The sequence below is a fragment of the Pan troglodytes genome, chromosome 9 (genome assembly GCF_028858775.2).
Source record: "Pan troglodytes isolate AG18354 chromosome 9, NHGRI_mPanTro3-v2.0_pri, whole genome shotgun sequence".
NCBI classification, from domain to species: Eukaryota; Metazoa; Chordata; class Mammalia; order Primates; family Hominidae; genus Pan; species Pan troglodytes.
The window spans coordinates 116,202,405-116,228,602 of record NC_072407.2 but is presented as its reverse complement, the minus strand read 5'-3'; the positions used below and the strand labels follow the sequence as shown (position 1 = coordinate 116,228,602).

At 50.0% G+C, this 26,198-nt stretch overlaps 1 protein-coding gene across 7 annotated transcripts in view; it reads right to left on the bottom strand.

Annotated features, from left to right (window-relative positions):
* Positions 1-1,925: 1,925 nt before the first annotated feature.
* ZBTB16 (zinc finger and BTB domain containing 16) overlaps positions 1,926-26,198 on the bottom strand; it is a 195,644-nt gene continuing 171,371 nt past the window's right edge. For 5 of the 7 annotated variants that reach the window (XM_016922016.4, XM_016922020.4, XM_016922018.4 and 2 more), the window contains 3 exons: positions 15,285-15,455; positions 10,238-10,405; positions 1,926-7,587 (listed from right to left, as the gene is read on the bottom strand). In XM_016922016.4, coding sequence (XP_016777505.1) covers positions 7,358-7,587; positions 10,238-10,405; positions 15,285-15,455 — 569 coding nt within the window. In that variant the 3' untranslated portion in view covers positions 1,926-7,357. Of the gene's footprint in view, positions 7,588-10,237; positions 10,406-15,284; positions 15,456-21,432 lie in introns of those variants that run through there. The other 2 variants (XR_008538149.2, XM_016922021.4) reach the window with 1 other exon arrangement.

Sequence of the window (26,198 nt, the reverse complement as noted above, 5' to 3'; positions counted from 1 at the left end):
CCCCTATTCACTCACCTCCTCTCCCCCAGCGCCCGCGCCACCGCGACCCCAGCACAGCGCCTAAGCCCCAGCTTTGATGTCCAAGAACAGAAAACGGCGATTAAATGTTGTTTTAAAGAGGGAGTGCTCACTGCCCTCCCATCTGTCAAGAGAAAGCTGAGGCCTGAGGGAGGGGAGGGGAGCTGGGGGAGGGGCGAGGAGGCTGTGTGTGTGTGTGTGTGTGTGTGTGTGTGTGTGTGTGTGTGTGTCGGGGAGTTGGAGTAGAGTGTGGGGGTGAGGAAATAGGCAGGGTCCCAAGAAAAGCCAGGATCAGGACGGCTTGGGGGAATGGTGGCAACCGCTCAAAATCAAAACACAGAATTTTGGTTAAGGACTGGTTTCCCAGATGAGAAATATGTGGAGAGGGAAAATAAGGTGGGACAGAGAAACAAAAGCAAAAAGAAAGGAGAAAAGACCACAGATGAGGAAGAGAGGGGAGGAGTGGAAAGGAGAGAAAAAAGATTGGGAGAGAGGAAAAAGATGAGGGGCAGGAGGGTTGAAGAAAGCACAGCAGACGGCAAAGAGGGAGAGGAGAAAGCAAAGACAGAGAAGCAACTTCTAAGGGCTGGAGGCCCCCAGGCTGCACCTGTTCCTCCTCCTGGGAAGATTGTCCGGAGATAGGGGTAGCTCCAGGTGGTTTCTGCTCAGCAACCCCAGGGTCAGACAGACCCGGGCCTTGGCCCCAGGAGAACAGGGCTGAAAGGTAACCCTCCCAGTGCCACCCCTGGCAGGCCAGGCCTTGTTTGGCTCCCCAGGTGGGTGGCGGTGGCGCGTGGGGTGATGGCTCCCTGCGACTCCTGGTGATGCTGGAGGCCAGGCCTGATGCTTGGTGTGGGTTTACCATACCGGAGTGACCCAGCACGACAATCATGGCTGTGTCCCCTGGGTCTTGAGGAGGAGAGAGGTTATTTTGGTCAGAGACAGGCAGTGAGGACGGCCTCAGGCAGAGGTGCTGAAGCACCATGTCTAGGATTGAGTGGCTTTGGTTTTACAGCTAAAGATAGGGCGATGCTTCTATCCCCGATAAGAGGAAGGGGAAAAGGGCCAGGGAAGAGGGCTTGGCCCAGACACAGGGAGATGAGACAGGGAGGGAATCGTACCCATTGAGTGTTGTGGAAATCCTTTATTCCGTCCATGACAATGCAGAGCTTGCACGGCCGCCTCCCACCCATCCCCTCCCCTGCACAAGGCCACCTGCTCCAATCTCCTTTCTTAACAGCTCTTGGCTGCTACAGACGCAGGCAGGGACCTTTGATTGTGTGGAAGCTTCTTGTTGAGAAATTTCTGAAGCTTGCTTAGCCGCTAAGGAGTCAGTTGAAAATGTCTCTCTAAAGACTAAAGAAGATGTGAGACCCCTGCTTTGAGAACTCTGGAGTAAAGGAACCTGGCCTGGTGTCAGGAGGGGTGGATGGAGTTCTGACTGCTGCTCACCAGCCGTGCAATCCTGAGCAAGTTATCCTAACACAGCCACGGATTCCGACTCAGCGGCCCGCTGGCACGGTAGCCCCAGGGCGGCCAGGGTTTGTCTGTTTTGTCCTTTGCTGTAATTCCCAGCGCCGACAACAGTAACTGGTACATGGTGGTCTTGCTGAATAAGTGAACAAGTGCCTACCTAGCACAGTGTACCAAGGATCATACGATATTAACGTATTTAACATTTTTTAACTAAAAAGTATTAGAAAAATGTTATTCAGTGCATATGTGCCTTGTAAATGTGGCATAAAAGTGACACATAGATAAGTCTAAATACGTGTAATACAGAGCTTTCTTTTTCCCAGTCCCCACACAAAAATCTTAATTCCTCTACCATGTTCCCCACACAAGAAAAGGCAAAAACAAAAAACAAAAACAAAAAAACCAAGTACTTCAATAAAAAGGTGGGACGCTTCAAGCGAGAGACAACTGAATTAACTTTATTCTCTTCTAACTGCAGATTCAAGGTATACAACTGAACATTGCTATTTTTCTTATGAGACTTATAAATAAAAATACAAAAAATGTTCACTACAAAAAAATCTACTGTTAGTAGGATGTAAAAAATATTCTCTTTGCTATAGAAGGCACAAACTTCACTTAGTGACACATGGAGAGAGAAAAAAACCTGCAGCAGTAAATTCATTTTTTCTTTTTTTTTCCTTTTTTTTTTTTTTTTAAATCTTGTCAGAAACACTGAAATTACAAAGAAACGCGTCAATCTACACGAAACGAAGGCAGATGCGGAAAGCTGCAACCAGGACTGCACAACTTCGAGTGAAACTGCTTCGGAACTAGAACAGATAAGGAGCGGCAAGCACAACTCTGGGAAGTGGGCTGGGGAGGGGGCAGCAGGAGGCAGGAGAGAGGGAGAGAGGATGGAGCGGACAGAAATGAGACGGGGAGCCAGAGGGAGGAGGGGAGGGCGGGAGCGGGAGATGGAGAGGGCAAGGGTGAGAGGTGGGGAGGAGAGAAAGAGAGAAAGAGATTGATTTGTACAAAAAAGTAACCAGTAAAATTGAAGAAACAAAATTGGGCAACCTCCTAAAATTAGGCTAAGAGGAGGTGCTGAGGTAGACATTAACTAGAACATTGATGAATTAAAAACACTATTCTGTAATACAGAGCAATCCGACTGGCACTTGTGCTGTCACGACATAAGACAAGCCACAAAAACAAACAAATAACAAAACAAAACATAATACCCAAACCAAAAGGCTTAGTTTTGCTTGGTCCAGCAGGGCAGCAGGGCCCTCAGTGCTATAATTTACATACATATATATATATATTTATCTTTATATATACGGGTCGGATGTCATGGTGCACCACCACGGCTTCTTAACCTTACGAAGATCATGCATAACACTATGTGAACAAATCCTATGATACACACCAGGAGGCTGGTACCCTGTCTGCGAAGTTGGATGCCAAGGGCCCGGGGAGGCCGCAGCTGCTGGCTAACCGGCCTGCAGGGCCTGCACCCCTCTTTCTCCCCACCCTTTTCCCCTGACCCAACCTCTCTGGTTTGTCCTGCACCCCTCTCCTGGCCATCTCTGCCTTTTTCCTCTCCCCATCTGTCCCACCGCATAGGGTGAGTCTCGCCTTTCATCCTCCCACTGAAATATCCAGGTAAGTGCCACCATTACAGCCAAGCCGGCAGAGGCTCCAGGAAGGAGGAGGTATGATGGGAGGGGGAAAGATGACCACAGGATGGGCCTAGGAAAAGTCAATGAACAGAGTCTCATCTTCTGCTTTTCTGTCTCACATCCTGGTGCGCCCCCAGTTTTCACCCTAGCTCGGCTTGCCGGGAAACAGGCCCAAAAACTACCCTGACCCTGCCACCCGTCATGGACAGAGCCGAAAGGCTGCCCCACCTCTGCTCTCTCCCCTATAGGGAGGTAAGCTCAATGGCCCTCTTCCATCCACAGCAATTGTACCAATAGCATCCAGAAAGGTACCATACACTTGTGAAAAATTGCAGCAGTTTTTTTTTCTTTTTTTTCTCAACATGGAAAAACTGTTCAGGCACAAAGATTAAACAAGCCCGCGTTGCATCCCTTGGATTGTACTGAATCACTGGGTCCCCCAGCCTCCCTACCTACCCCTGCACCCCAGATCTGCCTTCCCCATATTCATGGCCTCCTCCTCCAAAGCAGCCCAAAGCAGCAATGATATTTACTATTTTATATCAATCTCTTGCTATATATATATATCTATATATCTATATATTTGTCTATCCTATATATACATAGGATTTTAATGCTTTGAATGAGTGAAGGAGTGAATAGGGAAAGAGCACATGAGTGAGGTGTAAATGTCACCAAATGCATTAAGGGACATATTTGTCGGAGCTGGACATGGGAAAGGGACTATTAACCAACATGGCCTTGCCAGGCTGGAGAAGTTTTTCACTGTGCTGGATAAGGCAGTAGCAAGCAGGGTTGTCAGCAGTACCACAGCTAAAGGCAGCCAGGGGGCCGAAGGAGTCAGGTGGCATGAAGAAGAGGGGAGGACAGATATTCAGATCCCACCCGGGGAGAGACCCCTGTGTACCCTCCTCCTCTCCCCTTAACTCCAGACACATATAAAGCCTCCAGACAGCCTCTTAGCTTGCCCCCTGGCCACTAGGCCGTGCAACATTAGAACTGTTCTGTTGTTGTAGGTAGGAAGTTGGAGAAGAGGCATGTTAGACTCTATTCAGGTGTCTTCATGGGGAGAGGAAGGTACAGTAAGTTCAGAGGTGTCCCCAGACAGTAGCCCTCAGAAACCACACTCCCCTGAGCTCTCCCCATACCTCCCTACTGGGGTCTGCAGGGCCCATGGGGTTGGGTGGGGCATCCAGGTGCTGATTTAGTACCATCCAATGCTGCAACACCAGATTACGACAATACTGCATGATTTAACACACAACCACACACACAAAGCACACGCGCACACGCACACACATGTACAAAGGGATATTTTGGTGGTGGTGGATTTTTTTTTGTCTTTTGTCTTCCTATTCACATTACAAAAGGAAAGGGCAAGGTTCTGCAGAACTGACGAAGGAACTAACAGATACTACAAAAATATTACAATTTGTAAAGATTAGCTCAACCCTCTCAGCTTTTATGAATGGAGCGGGGAGGGGCCCAGGCTGAGTGGGAAGGGCACGGGAGTGAGGGGGCCAGCTAGTTCTATGGAATAGTTTGATTTTTTTCTCTTCCTTCCCCACCAATGTTGAATGACATCTTGCTGTTAAAAATACTGTTTTCTGGGATTTACAGATCCCCTGAGGGCCAGCCAGTCCCCGCTTCTTCCCAGACCAGAGGAGGAAGCCATAGTGCATAATGATTTCTTACAGACGGCCCCTCCCCCAAATGATTTCACCCTTTTCACATTATAAACATGACAACTGTTCTAGTCACGTATTTCAAGTTTAACTTCTTTTCCTTTCCAAAACACTAAGTCGTTACTATAGTTGCAAAATAGCATCCTCCCTACTTTACCATCCCTAATCCACAGTCTAGTGACACTGTCCTCCCAATTCACATCCTCCCAACACACAATTTTAAGGCCTTCAGATTTGGTGGATGAGATTGAAGGGGAGGGCAGGAGGGCTGGGGCCGAGGGACGGGGGGGTCGTCGCAGCAGCACCCATCCCTCCGGCTTCCCAACATTCCTCGTGATCCTTCTCCCCAAAACCGCTTCCCTAAACCACTTTGTAAAACCTAAGATCAAAACGCAGCCACAACTTTCTCAGAGAGAGAAAGGAAAGAAAAAAGAATAATAAAAAACTCTTACACATAAAGCATGAGATGAAACGGAGGGTCCGTCCCAAAGCAAACACGAATATTGCAAATGTGCTTTCCAAAATTCAGGAGGGTCGGGGGAGGTTGGGGAAAAGAGGGAGGAAGAGCAGCAGAATGGGAAGCGGGAAAGGAACAAAAGAACAACTGGACAAACATAAGAGGTAGCTTTTAGAAAAACAACACCCCCACCCCAACACAACAAAACAAAGGCTGGATCCCGCCCCCCTCCCCAAAGACCAGCCGTGAAAATAGACCAATTCTGGCAATGAGAATGCATGCACAGAGGTGAGACCACACAGTTGCAAGGATCCAAACACAGGCCCTCAAACCTCAATGGCCCAGCAAATTGTAAGAAAGGTGGGATTCTCTCCAGAGTGTTTTAGGCGGAACGGATGGTGGCCACAGGTGACTTCATGCACCAGCGGAGCCAAAAGTGACTCCCTAGTGCCCTTTGGGGACCATGAGACCCCAATGCAACATCCCCTCCCCACCCACGCTCTTCGCCCTCCTCGGCCCTCACATTCAGATCCTGAGTATCAACTCCTCCTGCACAGTTCCTGCCAGCTGGGAGGCTGGTCTCCAGGGGCACGGGGAGGGTCTTGGCCAGCTGAAGTCTATAAAAACAACTATTAATTTACACAAGAAACAGAAAAGAACACCCTCCCCATTCCTCCAAGCCCCAACCGAAAAAGAGATACAGAGGTTAAAAAAGCTCATGAGGTCACAAAAAACTGAGGTAATTCAAGTACAATGTGCTAACAGGGGACACAGAAAAGAAGCAAAACATAACACAAGGCCAAAGCGCTTTCAACTCCTCCTCCTCCTGCAGCTCCTCCCCCTCCTTCTGCTCCTCCTCCTCCTCCTCTCCACTGTGGACCGAGGGGCGCTGTGAGTCAGGAATTCTGTGCGACTCTCTCTGGACCTGGCTTTTCTTGCTGAGCTCACTACATCTGGGGTCCCCAGTGTGACTCAACAACTTTCTCCCTTGCCCAGCTTCCCTCACCCCACGGGCTGGGTGTCCTCTTTTCCAGGTGTGGGACCCCTCTAGAGAAAGACGTCCACAACCTACCCTTGGAACCTCAGCCCATTCATGGATTCCTTCTCCTGGGACTGAAGTAGGGCTACGTAGGGACTGTGGTTTGTTTGGTAGGATATTAGGTATTTAGTTGTGATGCTTTTCCATTTTGGAAGCAGCGCAGCAGGAATCTTGCTCACGATGGTGCTGGACTAGGGTGGGGTATTGGATTTGTTTTGTGTTCTCAGAAGGCTGAGGGTAGGAGGGGCCCTGAAGTCAGAGGCAGCTATCCCACTAGGGAACCGGAGAAGGATGGAGACACCGCCAGGTCCCTGAGGGGCTGGGACTCCCCTGGGACTTGGAGGACAGGAGTCAAGGGGAGGCTGGGAACAAAGAGCTGGAGGAGGGGCAGGGGTCCTGAGGCTCTCAGAGACCACCAGGGGACACCCAGATGTGGCAAAGCAGAGGAAAGCAGCAGGTGGGCTGAGTGGTGGGAAGAGACACAGAGCCCTTCCCCTCCCCAGTCAGCCGCCAGCAAACTAGAGCTGCCATTTTGAGCAGCTAGTGACCCAGCCCAGACCCATCAGCAGGGGAGCGCCCTTCTGGCTCCCCTCCTCCCTCCCTTCATCTTCTGGGGGTCTTGGTGGAGGAAGGCCGGCACAGACCGTGTGGCTCTGACCAGAGGACCCCTCACCTGCTTTCTAGCCTCCATTTCTGGACACATAGAAGAAGGTCTGGGTGAAGGGAGGAGAAAAATGTGCCACCATTTGAGTGAACAAAATACCCCACCCCATCCCAGAAAATCAGGCAAACCTCCAGCCGGGAGAGGAGGGTGGAGGCCCCCAGAGGAGGGGCAGTGGCTTGGCATCCAGGTCATCTGGAGCCCAGAGAGAATCCAAGGCCAAAAAGCTACCAGGTTTCCTTTTCCTTCTCTTTTTTTTTTTTCTTTTCCTTTTTTATTTGTCATAGTCCTTCCTTCATCTCGCTCCAACTCTTCTTTCCTGGCTCCCCGCTCGGCTCCACCGCCGCGGGCCTCCCTTCACACATAGCACAGGTAGAGGTACGTCTTCTCTATCCTCCAGTCGGGCGGGATCTCCTCGGGCTTGTGGCCCTTCATGTGCTTCTGCATGGAGGAGAGGCTGGGGCAGTACTCTGTGCAGATGGTGCACTGGTAGGGCGAGGCGCCGTTGTGCGTTCTCAGGTGCTTGATCATGGCCGAGTAGTCCCGGGAGCGCTGGTGGCAGAGCTTACACTCAAAGGGCTTCTCACCTGAGGGCGGAGGGACAGGGCAGGAGAAAGTGAGGACAGACAGAAGGCGGTGAGGGCACCATGTCACCCTCAGGCGTGCCAGGGAAGCTGGGTTCCTCCAGCTGGGCTTGCTCCAACAGAACTTTCTGGGACAATGAAGGCACCACCCAAGACGGCAGCCACCAGTCACACATGGCTATGAATGAGGCTGGTGCGACTGCAGCTCTACAGTTTTCTAATTTTATTTCATTGTAACTAATTTAAATAGCTACATGTAGCTAGTTGACTACTGGATTGCCCAGCTCCTTGTCTTACTATTCTTAACTCTCCCAAGGCCACAGTCTTTTCCCTTTCTAATTAAGAAAATGGGTGTCTAGAAAGAGAAAGGCCCCAAAGTCCTCAGGAATGGCTCTTCAAGCCACAGTTCCGTCCAGAGAGCAGGTGAATTGAGACCTTTCAGGGCTACAGATGGTGGGGAGCAGGGGTGGGGGGAAATTGAGGGAACCCAGTCCTTCAAATATGCTGCACCTGGGGACACCTATCCTGCTAAAGCTCTTTTTTTTTTTTTTTTTTTTTGAGATGGAGTCTCACTCTGTTACCCAGGCTGGAATGCAGTGGTGCAATCTCAGCTCACTGCAACCTCTGCCTCCCGGGTTCAAGTGATTGTCCTGCCTCAGCCTCCCAAGTAGCTGGGATCACAGGTGCCGCCACCATGCCCGGCTAATTTTTGTATTTTTAGTACAGACAGGGTTTCACCATGTTGGCCGGGCTGGACTTGAACTCCTGACTTCAAGTGATCTGCCTGCCTCGGCCTCCCAAAGTCCTGGGATTATAGGCATGAGCTCCCCCACCCGGCCTATCCTGCTAAAACCGCTAAGACCTTGCCCTGGACCCTGCCTCCCTCCTGAGGCTGGAATTGGGGGTGGGGTAGGATGGGAGGGATAAAGAACCTGGGAGTACACAGCCACACCCTAGCGTTCTATACCCCAACTTTCCTTCCATAGAGTCCCCTAGAGCTGAGCAGAGGATGTAAGGGAACCTTGTTTCAATACAGTAATTAACTGGCCAGCCATCTCGCTATCAATACTCCCCCGCGCACAGGCCCCAGCAAATAATGAAGTAATGAACAGCCAAAGTGATCTAACTATCGACCAGCTATTTACAATAGTCACTGCCAATACAGTTAATGATCCACCTGCCAGGTCACATCCCTGACAAGGGGCTAAGGAAACCCCAGGGCTCTGGGAAATCCTCTGGGCCACTATAGTTGTCATCAACGGACACCCAACCCTCTCCTTGTGGGCTCAAACTGGGACACGAAAAACGAGCTCTGACAACACATAGCTCTGCTTACTGCTCCTTCTGTCCACCCTTCCCCTCCAAAGGCAACGTGCTCTCCTCTAAGCCAGCAGGACCTGCCTGAAGCCACCTCTCCCCCTTCCTCTGGACAGGACAGCTGTCTCCCCTGATCAGAGGGGGCGTCTTTGTTTTCCAGCTTCCACCACCTCTCACCCTTCTGTAAATCAACCTTCCCCACAACCAGCAGTGTGCTGGTGGTAAATGTTTCATGACTGGCTTTCCAAAAAGCCCTGGTTTGTAGCATCTGCTGATTGCTATGATGTGAATACTCCTACAGTGGCCAATTTTAAGCAACTAAGGTGGTGTCACTGAACTTGAAGTTGTGAAGAAATGTGAAAAATTAGCTTTCACAAGCAAGCTCCAGGACTTCACTGCCCCCAACTTGGGAAACTGTGGAAGACCCTTCACTTGTTTTGTCTTTTGACCTCAGGGAAAACAGTGGCCCACATTTCTTTTTCCAATACAAAAAATAATGTGGATGGGCACGGTGGCTCACGCCTGTAATCCCAGCACTTTGGAGGCCGAGGTGGGTGAATCACTTGAGGTCAGGAGTTCGAGACCAGCCTGACCAACATGGCAAAACCCTGTCTCTACTAAAAAAAATACAAAATTAGCTGGGCGTGGTGGCACATGCCTGTAATCCCAGGTAATTGGGAGGCTGAGGCAGGAGAATCGCTTGAACCCAGGAGGCAGAGATTGCAGTGAACTGAGATCGTGCCACTGCACTCCAGCCTGGCCAATAAGAGCGAAACTCCGTCTAAAAAAAAAAAAAAATGTGAAGGCACTCTGAAATGGTAAAACATCATGTGCATATAGGGATTATTAAATATATCTGCTCTTCTAATCTCAGAACCAAACACAATTTAACTTTACAACTTCCCAACCTTCATAACAACCTAATTCAACGTATCCTAATTCTTACTCTAACCCTTGAGTAACATGAAATTACCCTAACCTTCACTTTCAGCTAATTGGACCAACTTACCCCTAATTCAGGACTCATATACAGACATCATTTTGCATGTCACCTCTGAACTACTGGTATAGCTGCCTGGAGGGCTGATGGAGGCTCACTGGAAAGTGTGCTGGGATTGATTAGTAATGTCTGCCTTGGCCTTGACTGGTGGCCCTCAGGCCACCTTGACTGGGGTGTGGTGGCCCTCAGGCCACCATACCAGCTCTTAATAGAACCTCTTCTACTCTTTGATTCAGCCTGGGATCATCCTCACTTAGGCTTCTCTAGGAGACTATCTGCTTCCCACCTCCGCCCAGGTCCCAGAGCCAGCTCAGGCCCCTCCCTGGCCTTCGGTACCTGTGTGCACCCTATAGTGCGTCTCCAGCTGATGCTTGAGGCTGAACTTCTTGCCACAGCCATTGCACTCGTAGGGTTTCTCACCCGTGTGGATGCGTTTGTGGCTCTTGAGTGTGCTCTCATCCCGGAAGCAGCTGCCACAGAACTCACACTCGTAGGGGTGGTCGCCTGTGGAGACAAGGGGCTGGATCAGGCCTTTGCCTCTCCCTGCCCCCTCTTCAGGGGACAGTAGGGCACATTCAGTGCATGAGAAGGATGAGACGGCCTGTATTCACCACCTACAAAGACAACTTAAGGATCCATGGCCACACTTCCATTGAATAAACAAGCAATACCTGTCTTCACACATGACCATACTTTACTGTGGCCCCATGATCATCTGTGGGGCAAGGGCCACTCCTGGGAAAAGAGAACCCATTTGGTTCAGGGATGGACAGCAGTCCCCAGAAAGCAAGCCCCCTTGTGGATACATGAGACCTCACCATCTTGCTTCTCAGATGACCTCTTCTCCCCTTCCTTTAGGTTAAGGGTGAAAGTCACTCCAGCCTGACTCCCCAACCTTCAAAGAAATCTCTCCAATTTGGGGAACTTCACATTGTCCCCCAAACACCTTCTACAGTCCCCAATTTCCTTCCTCCACAGTCTTACATAGCTGTTTCCTCTGCTCGATTTCTTCTTTTCTCCCTGGTGAACTCCTAATCATCCTTCAAAGCCCAGCTCATATGATACCCCACGTGGACGCTTCCCTTTAGTTCCCCAGGCAGAATGAATCACACTTTCTTCTGTGTCCCCAAAGAAAAGAAATGCCCAGAATTTTGTTCTGTTATTAGTGTGGTATCATTTTTATGGCACTTTCTCATTAAAATGGGCTACATTTCCTGAGCACTCAGATGTGTGATGTGATCGCAACAGATGATCATGGCAACAAACTTAAAGATATTAGTCTCATTTTACAGTTGAGAAAAAAATGAGATGCTTCCACATCATCCCTAAGGTGAAACAGCAAGTAAGGAGCTGAGTTGGGATTCAGGTTTGGGTCTGGCTCTAGAGTCAGGGTACCATATACTTGTCAGCTTGCTGACACACTATGCTGTATCTACTGGCTTGCCCACCATACCTCCAGCATGGAAGCACCACCAGGATAAGAAGCAAGCCTCACCCATCCTTGTAGCCTCAGTGCATCACACAGGGAGGATCCAGAACAGACCCAGGAAATGGTGGGTCTATGAAACTTGGAGAGAACTGCCTTTTCTTTTTTGAGGATCCCACTCTTAAATCTCCAGAGCATGAGAGGTTGGGGTGTGGAGAATAACCATCTTGCCTTTCATATCCAAAGTGGGGGGCTTGGGAGATGAAAGGTGAGGACTCCAGCTACTTATTTATTACAGGAGTGAAGGCGCAGACAATAAAGATAGATTGATCACCCCAGACTTTGTTCATGAATATTTAAATATCGCTGATTCGTCTTGTCACTGTAATTACAATTTCTCTGGGCTGCATCTCCAACAACCACAGTTTATGGTAAAGAATGGCCCACTGTATTTCACTTGTCCCTCTGCAGATGTGCGGGGCTGCCAACCGTGTAATGTCCTCTGCATTTCATACATTTTCTTCAGCTGCTGAAGGTTTAAGTCATCCACAATGACCTACGTTTTTTCATTACCCCCATGTCAAACTGCGCTCGTGCCTGGGCATAAATTGTCCTTCTCGTTATAGACTCGCATGCCTGTGCCTTCACTTCCTTTTTAAAATGATATTTTACTCTCTCCTGTCTCTCCCCTCCTCGGGCCACTAACCAAAGCTCCCCCCTCCCAAAGTTAGGCCCCTGTACCCACATAAATTCTCATCTGTTCTGATGGCTCTGAGGGGTTTTTAGGGCTCTGAGGGGAGCGGATGCTGGGGTCTGATCAGTGACTTTCTCATGGGTGGAAGATTTGCAAGAAGCACCCATGCCATGAGAGGGGCACTTCCATCAGGGAATCAGATGAGAGAAGCTCAAAGAGTGGCATCGTGCCTTGACACCAGTTCACCCCAATCTATGGGGTGTTGCACTGGCTCAGAGACTCGGCCAGTGAGTCCCTCACCTGCAGATCTGGGGATGGGCCAAGGCCCAGGGTTCTCAGTTGGGGAAATTGCTACCTGCCCATCCTCACTGTCAGAGCCATGTGGACTGCCTGGCCCCCAGCCCCATCAAACTCAAGGGAGTGGAGGCCTGTGCAGACCCTGATACTAATTAGTTGTGTGTCTAACACAGTAAGGGCCAGTCTGTGTGTGCACCCGAACCCACTCTCTCCCTGTGTCTGCACTCACAGCCCTGTCTGGTCTGACATCCAACTCCCCCTCCTTACTGAATCGGCAACGATTACGACTTTAATCAAAGATTCAGTATCCTCATTAAGGTATAAATAAATAAATAAAGCCAAGGCCACGTGAGACTTCAGCCGGAGCCGGTAATTAAAACGTACATCGGCAGCCACCCAGCCGGGTGGGGGGGAAGGCGGCGGTGGGGGGGAAGGCGGCGGTGGGGGGGAAGGGGGCGGCTGCCTGTGCCTTTCCCCTCCAGAGGGGTCCCTAACAATTTAAAAAACAAAGGGTTAAGACAGAGGAGTTTGTTTGATCTGATTTTTAGGAATTTAATTATGAAGTGGAGCACATGTTAAATGAGTTTAAATAGGAAATTCTTGAGTCTGCCCAGGGAAAAGAATAAAAAGAACTTAGAAGGAAAAACAAACAACAACAAAAAAAAAAAAGAAAGAAAAAGTCACCAACACACACGTATCCCCATCCCGATTTGGAAGCACGGTGCGCACCTGGCGTGAAATCCTCACCCTGAGAGCTGATTGTGTCAGTGTGGCCATAATGTACACAAAACTGGCTGCAGAACTCAAAATCCAATTTGTGGTATGTTGATTAACTCTGTAGCCTCTTTAATGAGCTTGACATTAAGTGCAGGACAAACGAGACTAATTAGAGCCCCCTCCAGCCTGCCCGGTGCACCTGTGACCCCCCCACCCCCCCAATCTGTCCTTACTTGGTGCTTTCTCTGGCACTGGCCAAGCCCAGTGTCTGTCGTCCTCCCCACCCCAGCCCCATCCTGCTGGCTCCTCAGGCCCCTCCCTCCCAGCCCCTCCCTTCAGCACAGCTGAGAGATTATTATATGATGAGCCGTGTGAATCAGGGATCCATCAATGCCAAGAGCACGGCTGGACTAACCTACCAAACACAGCTGCTGATGCTAAACACCCGGCCCCAGCAGCAAATGGGCCAAGAACAACGGAATATTAATGAGGCATTGTGTGTGGGGTGTGCACAGCCTGTATATGGCTTGTGTGCACAGTGCCTCACTGGTGTGAAAATTGATGGGTGTTTCTCTGTGTGTGCATAAGCAGCACACATGCTCCGTGTTTCCTAGAATAAGCAAGGGCTTCTCCCTAACTCTGGAAACAGCCCCTCCCCGTGGATCTGAGCCATGACTGACACAAGAGCATGTGACATTTTCATATCTGAGCTCTGAGAAGGTGGCATGGTCAGAGCAGGGCATATCCTGGGTGGATTTAGCAGGACTGAGATCATTCAAGTCACATGAAGCCAACTGATTGGACCCAGTGGCATGCTCAGAAGTGGCTGAAAGGTTATCTAGCCATCTTTCATAAGACCGAATGAACCTGGGGACCTGTTGAGGGAGGCGTTCATAGGAAGGTGCATATAGCTGCAGGGGAAATGCTTATGCAATCGCTGTAGAGAAAGTCCTTGTCAACATCCCACTCTCCTGGGCCCTTCTTATTGAGCCCACCCCTCTGGGCCCTACCTCCGTCCTGTCCCAGAAACTTTAAGTAGTTCTGTGCAAATCTGGTGATGCTAAGACAATGTGTTCCCCTGAACAAAATGGCATCCAGAAGTGAGAGCCAGGAAGGCTCCTTAATGAGGATACCTGCTGCGGGCTGGCCAGGCCAGCTCAGTCCATGAGAAGTAAAGCTCTTCCCTTATTTAGCAGAGCCTGCCACCCATGCAAGACCTGGTCTGCATACTCAATCTCTGAGCTGTGACAAGACTCTCAAAATGAGGAGAGGGCCTACTGTTCCTTTACGTGGCATGCAGAGGTTTTTACAAGTATACGCTCTGTTATATACCCAGATAGAGACCTGACCCCAACCCTCCCTACAAACACAGCACACAAAGGCAGACTCAGAAATGGGCATTCCTTTAACCAGGTAGTTTCAGCAGAGCCCCAGTTTTGTCATAGAGAAAATAAGGAATTTAAGCCATCCACTCCCCTGTTAGGGAAGACTGGGAGCTGCTGCAGGAAAGCAAATGCCTCTTGGCCATCAGGGACCAAGTGTCCCCATCCCTGAAGCCCTAGAGGCTGGTGGCAGGGAATGGCCAGCCCCTCAGCACCTGGCCCAGCCTCCTTACCTCGTAACCCCTCCCTTGTCCCATCACCTGGAACTGGCTGAGCAGCGATATTTCATTGCTCATCGTTTAAGTGCCCTCCTTGTCTTCCCTAAACAGGATTAAGGTCCAAGTACAGGCCTTTGTTACTGTGGGGAAAGTAGGATCACTGCTTCAACTTGCCCTCAGAAGCCCGAAGCTGACTTCAGAAATGTGTATGGATAGAGCGGCGGGGCATGAAGGGTGGTGGGAGGCAGGGCTGACAATGTTAAGAGACCCAGCAGGTCAGTTTTTCTCAAAATTCATTTTGGGTCTGCCTACATGAGAATCCCCTGGGAATACGTATTAATAATGCTGAATCTGGGACCCCACCCTGGACCCATGGAATAAAAGGTTCTGAGAGTGGGACCCAAGAGCCTGCCTTTTTAATGAGCATCCTGTGTTGAACACGGAAAGACTTTGAACCGACGGTCCACAGGAGGGGACTGGGAGAACTGTCCACATTTACCTGCACGACAGGCAGCCTCTGCATGTCCAAGCCTTGAGCAGAAGGACTGAGGGCTGACTCAGCCCACCACCTCCACTTTACGTCCTTGGAGGTAAATATAGACGCTGGCTCCCAGAGACCCAGATCCACCCATCAGCTGGACTGACCTACCTGTATGTGAGCGCAGGTGGCGTTTGAGAGCCGTGTGGCTGGGGAAGGTGCGGTTGCACTCACTGCAGATGTAGCTGCGCACGCCCGCGTGGACCTCCATGTGCTGCTGCAGTGCGCTCTGCGCCTGGAAGCGCTTCCCACACAGCAGACAGAAGACGGCCATGTCAGTGCCTGTGGGAGACAGGAGAGGGGGTGCCTCAGAAAGGTGGGAATACAAGGTGCATTCTTTACCCATCTGGAGTGACAGCCAGTGTCGGGACTCACACCTCCAAATCCCCATGCTCAGGGGCAAATCCAGAGTGGGCCCAGGCTATGCAACACTGAGCACCCAGTATGTGGCCCCAGTGATGGGCAAAATCGACGTCGTTCCCGAGCTCTGGAAGCTAAAGCTAAAGGATAGACATTGATCAAATACATCGCAGCAGCAAGGGTAATGGGCAACTGTGTCGGGTGGTATGTAAAAGGCGGCAAGGTACTAAGACAGCATATACCAGATGGACTTCACAGAGTACAGGGCAAAAAGTGGGGGAGGCAAGGTAGACCCTGCGAGAAAAAACAATAACAAAGATACTATGGGCCAGCCATTGTTCTAACATAACTAATATAAATCCAAAACTCAAAAAGCTAGCCTCTGTTATCCTCATCCCTTAGACAAGGAGACTGAGGCACAGAGAGATTAAGTACTTTGGCCAAAATCCCACAGAGCAGTGGTCCCCAACATTTTTGGCACAAGGGACTGGTTTCATGGAAGGCAATTTTTCCACGTATGGTGGGGGGATGGTTTTGGGATGATTCAAGCACATTACATTTATCATTAGACTCTCATAAGGAGTGTGCAACCTGGATCCCTTGAATGCACAGTTCCCAATAGGGTTCATGCTCCTGTGACAATCTAATGTCGCCACTAATGTGACAGGAGGCGGAGCTCAGCTTCACTCGCTCGCCTCCTGCTGTGCAGCCCAGCTCCTCACAGACCATGGCCTGGGGGTTGGGGACTCCTGCCATAGAGTTCGTAAGTGGCAGGCTGGGGTTCACACTCACACACCCTAGATTTTAATGCTTCCCCAAGACTAGCCACAGATCCTGTTTTGTTTTGTTTTTTTAACTACTTCTCCACTCACTAAAGCATGAATCTTAGGTCCATTCACTCAACAAGTATTATTTGGTGCCTTCTACAAGTAAGGCTGTCTTTTTGGCACTGGGGATATAACCAAGGAAGAGCATGCAAAGTCCCTGCTCTCATGACCGACGTTACCCAGAACATCAGGTGAATGGCGGAATCCGGAAGATGGAATAGTGTCTGTGAACACTCTGGGCCAGGAGGAAACATGGCCGGTGGGAGGATCAGACAGAGGAATGGTGCAGTGCAGCTGGGGAAGAAGAGGAGGCTAAAGGGGAAAGGCAAGGGCCAGGCCATGCAGGGTCTTGCAAACCATGTCAAGAGATTTAGTTCCATCCTAAACCCGATGGGCAACTGTCAAAGGATTGAAAGCTAGCGAGTGATGTGAGATTTTCATTTAATTCTAACGGGCTGTTCATCCCCAAAGTACCCCACACATACAGGCTGCCCTTTTCTGTTTGTTACCAATCCCTTTCTGACACTGCTCTGGAGCCATGGCCGAAATTTCCAGCTGCAGCACCACAGGAGGAAGTATCTGACCTTGTATCTGAGTCCTAACTGGCAGCTCAGTGCCCACCCTTTTGGGCTCTGTTTTCCTGAGCACAGGAGCTCCCCGGCAGGCCCATCTGTGTGTCTCTGTGCTGGTGCCTGGGCAATATCACCTGCACTTGGCCCCACACCGCTGTCCCCTGTGTGGGAAGGCACAAGCAGGAAACGTAAGTAGGCCTAGCATCTGTCAGTCCAGTCCAGAGTGGGTGGGGGGAGGCGGTAAAGCTTTGGCTGCTGGAAGCCATGGGCTGCTCAGCATGGAATCGGGAAGTGTCTGGTGGAAGGTAGGGGGAAGAGAAGGGATGGCACGAAGAACCTCCCTGCCTTCCTGGCCATCAATGGAGATAGCAAGTGAGAGGTCTGGTCCTCACCACCTCCGTCCCACTCATGGCTGGGTTAGGATGGACTTGTAGGCAGGCAAGGCCCACCTCTCACTGTCCCCCACACTTCTGTGCCCCTCACACCCACCCTGATATCCCTTCCCTTTGCAGACACTGAAGTCTAAGCACCTGGAGCCATGCCCCATCTCATCAGCAGTCAGGAAGGCTGAGCAGGGAAGGAGAATAACAGCCAGCACTGGATTTTGCTCCTGGCCAACAAAAAGCAGGAAGGAAGGGGAGCGAATCTAGGCGTTATGCTAGGTGCCTTATCTATGTTGTCAGTTCATTTAAAACTTGCAATCCTACGAGGCAGGCATTCTTACCCCCCTTTTTACCAGTGTAAAAGAGAGAGTAAATAACTTGCCTAAGATCACACAGAAAGAGGCAGAGTTGGGATCTGAAAATATCTCGATTTGTCTTTCAGAAACCACGGGGCTGGGCTCAATGCTACCTCTGGAGCTGACTGCCCGCCTGTCTGGGCTTACCCTGGAAGAGGCCCAGTAAGGACAGTACAGAGGACTCCTGCCTCTAGTATAGCTCCAGCAATGGCTAGAGAACCCCTGGCCAGGAGTGGGCAGTAGCTGGGGCTGCGTCACAAGGCATAGCTCTCTGAGGCCTTCCAATCCCACTGGGAGCCACCAAGGTCTCTCAGAAATGCTGAGTAGTCTACTCAGCTCCACTTGTTGGAGGGAGACATAATGAGAGATGTATCTTTCCGGACAGAAGCAATGCCAAGAGTTGACAGTGAGTCTTCAATGTCCCTCCCTGCTTGGCCGACGTACACAGGAGGACAGTGCATCTGCAATGCGTTCTGTGCCCGGTGGCCCCCACTCCTTCAACTTGAGAGCCCCCAGCATCTACCCTCTCTCTGCCCTTAACCCCCACCCCACAGAGAGCCCAAATTAAGCCAGGTGTTCAAACAGCTACCTTAAATCAGTAGGGTTGAGTAGGTTTTGGAGGCCAGCCACGCCCTTTAAGAGCCAAGGCTTCTCCTTATGCATCCTCTGAGATCCCCCGCATGGAAGGAACCTGGGCAGAGGGAACATGAATGACATTCCCAATAGGACATCTCAGCCAGACCCACAGGTGCTCTGAGTGTCAACACCACCCAGCAAGGCAGACCGCAGCACTCTGCCCCCTTGGTCTTCCCAAGGCCCCTCGATGCTGCCCCACTATGCTGTCCCTACTTCTCAGGGTGGCCTGAACCCACTTCATGTCCATTCAGCCAACTCACTGAGCCACTACCAAGTGCAGGCACTGTGCTAGGTGACCAGGGGCAGGTTAAGGCTGAGCAGAGAAACTGGGTCCCAGACTAGTGGGAGATGCCGAGTTAACAACCACCCAGAGGGTAAGGCAGGGCGACTCCAAGAGCTCCTGAGATTTTGAGTTAGGCTTTTAAAAGTTGAGTATCTGAGAAGCAAAGGACAAGAAGTTGGGACACATGTGCCAGGCTAAGGAGAGAGACACCACTGGCAAATGTCAGAGCAGATGGGGCCAAGGTCAGGCCCTGGGGATGGAGACAAGCTGGGAGGGTGATGGGAGTCAGATCAGAGGGCTGCATATGCCAGGCAGGACAGGTTGGACTTTATTGTACAGGCAATGCAGTGCCATGAAAGGACCGAGGGTTGCTATGATCCTAATGTCTGGGTCCCCCTCTGATTCCTTTTTTGAAATCCTAACCCCTAAGGTGATGGTATTAGGAAGTGGGGCCTGGGAGAGATAATTAGGTAATTAAAATGGAATGAGTGTCCTTGTAAAAGAGGGCCCAGAGAGCTAGCTAGCCCCTTCCACCACGTGAGGACACCGAGAAATCAGCAGTCTGCAACCAGGAGGAGGACCCTCACCAGAACCTGAACATGCTGGCACCCCAATCACAGACTTCCCAGCCTCCAGAGCTGTGAGAAATGCATGTCTGCTGTGTATAAGCCACCCAGTCCGTGGCAGTTTGTTATAGCAGCCTGACTTGACTAAGACGAGTGGTGCTAGCACGATCTGACCTGTGTTTGAAGCCAGTGACTCTGGGCACACATGGGGACCAACAGCAGCAGCAAGCGGTTAGAAGCAGCGAGAGGGCTGATGGGCCACTGGAGGAGGGTAGGGACCAGACCAGGGCAGAGGCTGCCAGGGCAAAGGGAGAGAGAAAATCCTAGAAAGGTGGGACAGCAAGGGAGGAGTGGCATGCACAAAATCCCAGATGGCCAGTTCCACAACTGGCCAACAGGCTGGAAGTTATATGGTCACCAGCTGGAAAGGAAACGCTATGATGTCCCTACAGTGGTCTCTCTCCCCTTCCTGGGACATTCCACAAGGTGCAGGGGTGCTCCTTGGTCACGTATCCACCAACCAAGGCTCCCAGGGGAAGAAAGGGGAGCCTCTGAGACTCAGTATCCACTTTCCCCATTTTTCTGCTTAGAAACTAACAGCTATGATGATAGAAAAGAATTTTTTAAAAAATGGAAAAGGGGGGGAGATGTGGATGAGACACAAGAAAAGCTATTGGTGCATGCGAGTTAAAAATCTAGAGACTAGATGTGAGTTATTAAACAATTTGCTGGCGTTTCAGCCTAGCTGATTGTTTGCATGTATGATGAGTCAGGGCAGATTCTATTACACTGGGAGATTAAGCAAATAAATGCTAGCTTTTGGAAACACATTAAAATGTGGGACTATGGAAATAAAATTATCTAGAAAATTGTATTAGCAATTCATTAGCTGCAGTGAGATGTGCGGCGGGGCAGGGGGGCCCAGCAGCACTGGAACGCTCTGCTCCCTTCAACGCCTGGGTTCCGTCCTCTGCTATGGAGAGACGTCAGGCCTGGTACCACTGGGGAGAGGGGAGGTGCTCTGACTGAATAAACGAGACCCTCAGAAGTCAGATGGTCCACATGACACAGGGGAAGGAAAAGCAGCACAGGGGTCCCAGCTCTCCCACATACTTGCCTTGTGGCCCCGAGCAAGTCATTCTTTTCACCAGATCCATTTGCTCCTTATCTGCCACTGTGGTTATCAAGAACATCGAATGAGATATCCACACGAAAAAACTTTATAATGTGGTCACAGAGCCAATGATGGCCAAACAACACCTTCATCTGAATTAGAAAATCACGTCTCCTCCTCTGGCCAGCCCCACAGACCTGGCTGCATATTTATGGTGAGTACAGAGAGGGCAGGGTTTTGGGATCTTCCCTCCTCAGCTGGGCACCCTTGTGCAGTGAACGACCTGGATCATGAGTCATGGCAGCCCTGCACAATACACATGCCTAAGCTGTTTTGTTGTCTTTGGGCTGCTACTTTCTGGGAAGCTGACCCTAGAGAAGGCATCTTTGAGGAGTTACACCACTTAGGATTCAGTGCCAACAACACCATCTTCCTCTGAGCTCTGTTGTATCACGTAAAGCCCTGTATTGCATTTATTTTGGACTTTCAGCTCTGCCTAATAGATTATAAGCCTCCAAAGTAGGAACTATTGTATTCATCTTTATATTCCCCAACACACAGTACACAGCCTGATATAGAGTAGGCACTTAATAACTGCATGTTGAATTAGAAAATAAATAAGGGGTTGTGAGACAATCACAAAGGGTAGAGGAGGAGGTATGAGGAGAGTCATGGTACAGACAGAGGGCTAGGGATGAGGAAAGTTCAGACTACAGTCCACAAATGAAACCACTACTAAGAGCATCCAACAAGACTCTCCTTGGAAATCAGTAATGACAAGTGACCCACAGGCAGCGGATCTCACTGAGGCCCCCCGTGTCTGTCTGGTGGGCTGGACAGGACTCCTTCGTTGTCACTCCATGTCTGAGCTCTGTTGCTCAGAAGCAAAAACCCAGACCATAGAAGGATCAGTTTTGCCATATTATACAGTGAAACAGTCCAAAGATCCCAATTCTGGCCCAGAGGTACAGCCCTTCTTGGATTTGTGATCCTAGTCCAGGCAGCGGTTGTCCTTAACCTTGGTTTCTTCATCTAGGATAAGAGAATTCATAACTAACATGCCCTTTCCAACCCTATCTTCATAGCCCTGTTATGATGCAACTGACAAATGTTTTTGATTACGTAAATCCTAAAAATGTATTGTTTTCTATCAATCTGTACATTTCAATGTAAATCAGATATATAAGTCAGCTTTGACCCAAGAAAATAATTTTTCAGGTCAAGGAATTAGCACCTCTGCTGTTCTGAAGAATGAATGGGACTCAGTCTTAGCCTGGACTCCCAGGGTATCTGCTCAAAGGGAATCTGAAGTAGGAAAAGGGGATGCATGTAGAAAGGATGATGCTATCAAGACTCAAGGAACATGACTCTTAGTAATATGGGCAGGATCCATGCAAATATCTGGGACCACATTTGCATCAATTCTATCTCCAGAGAAGGTGACCCACACCAGACCCCCCAGTGGCAACACTGCCAGTTTTGACTACAGGGCATGTATGACTCAAAGTCTTCCAATTTAAAACAAGCTTAATTTTAGCAAAAAAAAAAAAAAAGGAGAAGGAAGGAAGGAAGGAAAGAAGGAAGGAAGGAAGGAAGGAAGGAAGGAAGGAAGGAAGGAAGGAAGGAAGGAAAGAAAAGAAAAGAAAAAGAAAGAAAGGAAGAAAGAAAAGAAAAAGAAAGAAAGGGAGGGAGGGAGGGAGGGAGGGAGGGAGGGAGGAAGGAAGGAAGGAAGGAAGGAAGGAAGGAAGGAAGGAAGGAAGGAAGGAAGAAAGAAAGAAAGAGAGAGAAAGGGAGAAAGCCAGGCCAGGGTGGAATAGTAGGCAGAAGGGGTGACACAGACCTAGGGTATTTCACCCAGGTGATGACGGGGTCTGAAATTATGAAACACAAAACCCCTCATGTTTACACCTGTGCCATTTCCATACCAATTATCTCTTTAATAGATGGGAAGGAAGAGGATCAGAGGGGTACACAGCTGGAGAAGATGTTCAGGTGCTACACCTTCTTGGAGCAAAGCTCTTATTATCTCCTGCTATAAGCAGTTTCTTAATCAAAGGAGCAGAGGGATCTAAATATACTCCAGCTTTTTTTGGTAAGCAGGCTGGGACTGCTGTGTGTGCATGTGCTGGGGTGGGTGCATGCCCGTGTGTGCTCGTGCATGCACATGTACCCCGGAGGGGCTTCTCACGTCCAATCCTACCCAACCTCACCCAACAAAGGAAGGACTGCCTCCCCTGCCACCCCGAAAGCTTCTTCTCCCCACAGAAAGAAAATATCAAATTTAGGAGGGTGTGAAAACCTTGATTTAAACTAGAAACTTCCCCCTCCCTCCACCCCCAGCCCCCAAATCCTTCAGATATGTCTTTCTGCTCCCTCTGACATCCTGGGGGATTACTCTTTCCTAAGACACCATCTCCAGCATGGGCAACCTTCGTGACCACACACTCAAACCATCATATAAACTGACGCCTTTTCCTTTCGCCCATCTTCTCCTCCCTTTGCCCCCAGGTTGCTGCTGAAAAAGGTAGCAGGGCTGTACCATCCACTCTGCAAGAGAGAAAGAGAGGCAGAGACAAGCAGCACCAGGCTGACTCCCACCCAAGGCAGGAAGGCTCTGTCTGCATCTTAAAAGGATGGAGAAGGCTGGGGTGGGGTGAGGAATAGACAGAAAGGAACAAAGTCCAGCCTTTGAATCTGAGTGGCTCCTCCATTTTGACTTCCCCTGTACTATCATTTAGGGCTCACCTCCTTTTCAAGGAATCTACTGGACAAATGGCCAAGAGCCCTCTCTTTAGTTCTCTGGTTTTCCTCTTGGGCATGAGTTTCAGGATCATTAGGGATGCACTACTGTACTTCTGGCGTTCCTCAGAAGGCTAGCTATGTGGGCAATGAAGGCCAAATCAGCCCACCGAACCCTGGAAACTCCAATCAGCTGCTGGTGAGTGGGAGACAAGTTCCCCAGTTCCTTTTACTGGGGTAGAATACACAAAGATACCATCTTCGAAGACTTGTCTCAAACTCAATTAGCTTTGAGCTCATGCATGGGTGTTTGTCTCCTGCATATAGAGTCACCCACTGCTGAGGCGTTCAGTTACATCTTCCCAAACCAAGCTAAGAGCCAAAAACCTTAGCATCACTTGTCAATTTCGTCCTTGTCAATTTTAGGTCTCTTTATCCAGTCCTCTATGCCCCTTTTTCCTTCCTTTCTTATCTGCGTAGAATCATGGAAGGCATCTATACATCTGTATGACATTCCATTTCCACAAGAGAAAAGGGGAATGTTATGGTTTCAATACCGTCAGTCAAGGGAGCAAAAGCATCTTCATTGCATAACAAAAAAGGGGGGGAGTTTGAGCAGCTGATTCAGATTTGTTTTAAAACTAAGCAATGGATGAGAGAGTGATTACATTTTTCAAAACATATGCACACATACAACTTTCAGTCTCTTGGGGAATGTGGCTGTGTCCTCAGGCAGCAGCAGCTAGCAGAGCTGGCTCCCGGAAAACCGTGTATTTGTTTAGCAGTGAGCTGCAGACACAAGTGCATTTCATTACTCGGCACCTCCAGCTACAGTAAACAAATTTGTCAGCTCACTAGCTCATTAAGGTGCGCCCTGGACATGGGGGATTTATTGAGACCTGCACAATAAAAGTAACATGAATGGATTTACTAATTTTGTCAATCACTCCAACAAACCAGCCCAAGAGGGGGAGAAAATGAGGGAGGGGGACAAGAAAAGGGGTGGATAAAAAAAGGGAAGGAGGTTTTAAAAAAAAAGGAGGAGAGAAGTTTGGTTTGCAAGGAGAGAGAGAATAAACGGGTTAAGAGGGGACAAGATCTGCATTTTCGTACTGGGCTACAAAACCACCTTCACATTCAATCTACCTCCTACGCTGCGTTGCCCTTTCTAGGGTGCAGGGGCCTCTGGCAGGAAGGGGGCATGCTAAGTTGCAAGATGCCAAATCAAGTCCTGGTTCCCTGGCAGTGCCACACTGACAGCAACATCCTCCTCCCTTCCTCCCAGCATCAGATATGGAACTAATGAATCCGAGGATTAAAAACCACATTCCGGGAAGTAGCTGCTTCCAAGCACATCAGCAGAGACTAATATCCTCGGCTGGTACCTCCCACCTGCCCCAGCAGCTCCTTCTTCTTGGTTTCCAGTCCAGTGGCTGGACCCTTCCAGACATTCCAGAATGAATTAAAACTTCTCCAAGAGCAAGCAGAGGAAGAAGGAAAGGGAGTGTGTGTGTGTGTGTGTGTGTGTGTGTGTGTGTGTGTACGCACGCGCACATGCGTGTGTGCAGTAGAGTGGGTGGGGGGGGATGAGTTGGGGTGGAAAGTAAATCCGGAGAGGTATGCAGCCCTCTGGTCTGTAACTTTCAAAATGACAGCAGGACTAGGGCAAAGGTCACGGGGTCCAAGGCCTTAAGCACCTCCGCCAGCTGTGGCAGAGAAGCCTGGAGCCCGCAGGACGCCTGCCCGTATAAATCAGCAGTAAGCAGCACCCGCTGGGGGCGAGGACAATGGGCCCACACGGGGGTGGGAGGCAGAACAATGGGGCCTGGCCAGTGCGCAGGCCCGGAACAAATGTGCCCTGGCACCACGGGGGCCCCCATTTGTGAAACTAATTGGCCCACGATTGAAAAATCGGACCAACTTCAACAACCCAGAGAGGAGAAGGGCAGTTTGCAGTAGCCTAACCTAGCCCAGCTCTGCAGAGCAAGCCTAGCCTAGCCCAGCTCTGCAGAGCAAGCCTAGCCTAGCCCAGCCCAGCCCAACCCAACCCAGCCCAACCCTGGGTGGGGCATCTGATGTGGAAGCCTCTCTCAGGGACTGCCCGTTCTGGCAGAGAGGTGCCTCTGAGATGGGATCAGGCTGGGAGAATGATGGACTGTGGGATGGAGCAAGTAGGCAGGGTGCCGACTTGAGGGCCCCGTGCTCAACAACTTCTCCCAAGATGCAGAGAACTGTTTTCCTCGGTTTCTCTACACTGCTTGTTCTGTAGAAATAAAGTTCGAAGGAGAGAGACAGGCACCTGTTTACTCTCAGGGTTCCTACAGCCAAAGGGCTCCCTACTTCCCGCATTTGGGGGTAGGTGGGTAGCAAATAAACCAAAAGCTACAATCAGTTTCTTCCTAAGTCCATTCCCTGGCATGTATTCTTCCTGTAACCCTCTGCAAGGTTGCATGAGCACTGCAAGAAATATGGGTCCCTTGGTCTCGAATTCAGCTGATCTTAGAGGCTTCCAGGAAAAGAAGCCCCAAAGCGGGTGGGGGAACATCGGGACGGAGCATGAAAGGGCAGGCCAGGATCTTCACATCCCAGCCATCCTCTTGCCCTCACGTGGCTTTTTACTGCAGACTCCCAACTGAACAGGAACAAGAGTAGAAAACCTGGCCTCAAGTCCTGGCTCAGTGACTAACTCGCTGTGCACTCCTGGGTGGGTTACTAGACCTTTCTGGGCCTCAGTTTCCTCAACAGTAAAATGAAGAGGGATATAAGTGATCCTTAAAGGGTTTTTCTCCACTCTAATATTCAACAATTCTATTGAAGAAGGTGCTGGCAGGTTGAATGGTCCTTTCTCCCACTGAGATGGACGTCAGCATTTTCTCTTTCCAAGTCAGACTTCACAGCCTTCTTTTAGCTAAAGAGAATCCCTTTAACTAAAAGGAACCACATTCTTAGGCTGACAGAGGGACAGTCACAGACAAGGCAAAGAAAGGATCCAACATTGACTGGGCACCTGCTGGGTGCCAATCGAGGTTCAGCCTCTCTCAAGCAGCACTGTGAGATGGGGATTTTTAGGAAGATGGGAAAATTTCACAGGACTTGAGAGAACCTCTAGGTCCCTTTTCTAGGGGACTACCAGTTAGCAGCTTAAGACCTCCTAGAACTGGCTGAACACTCACAGAGGCAATTATTGAG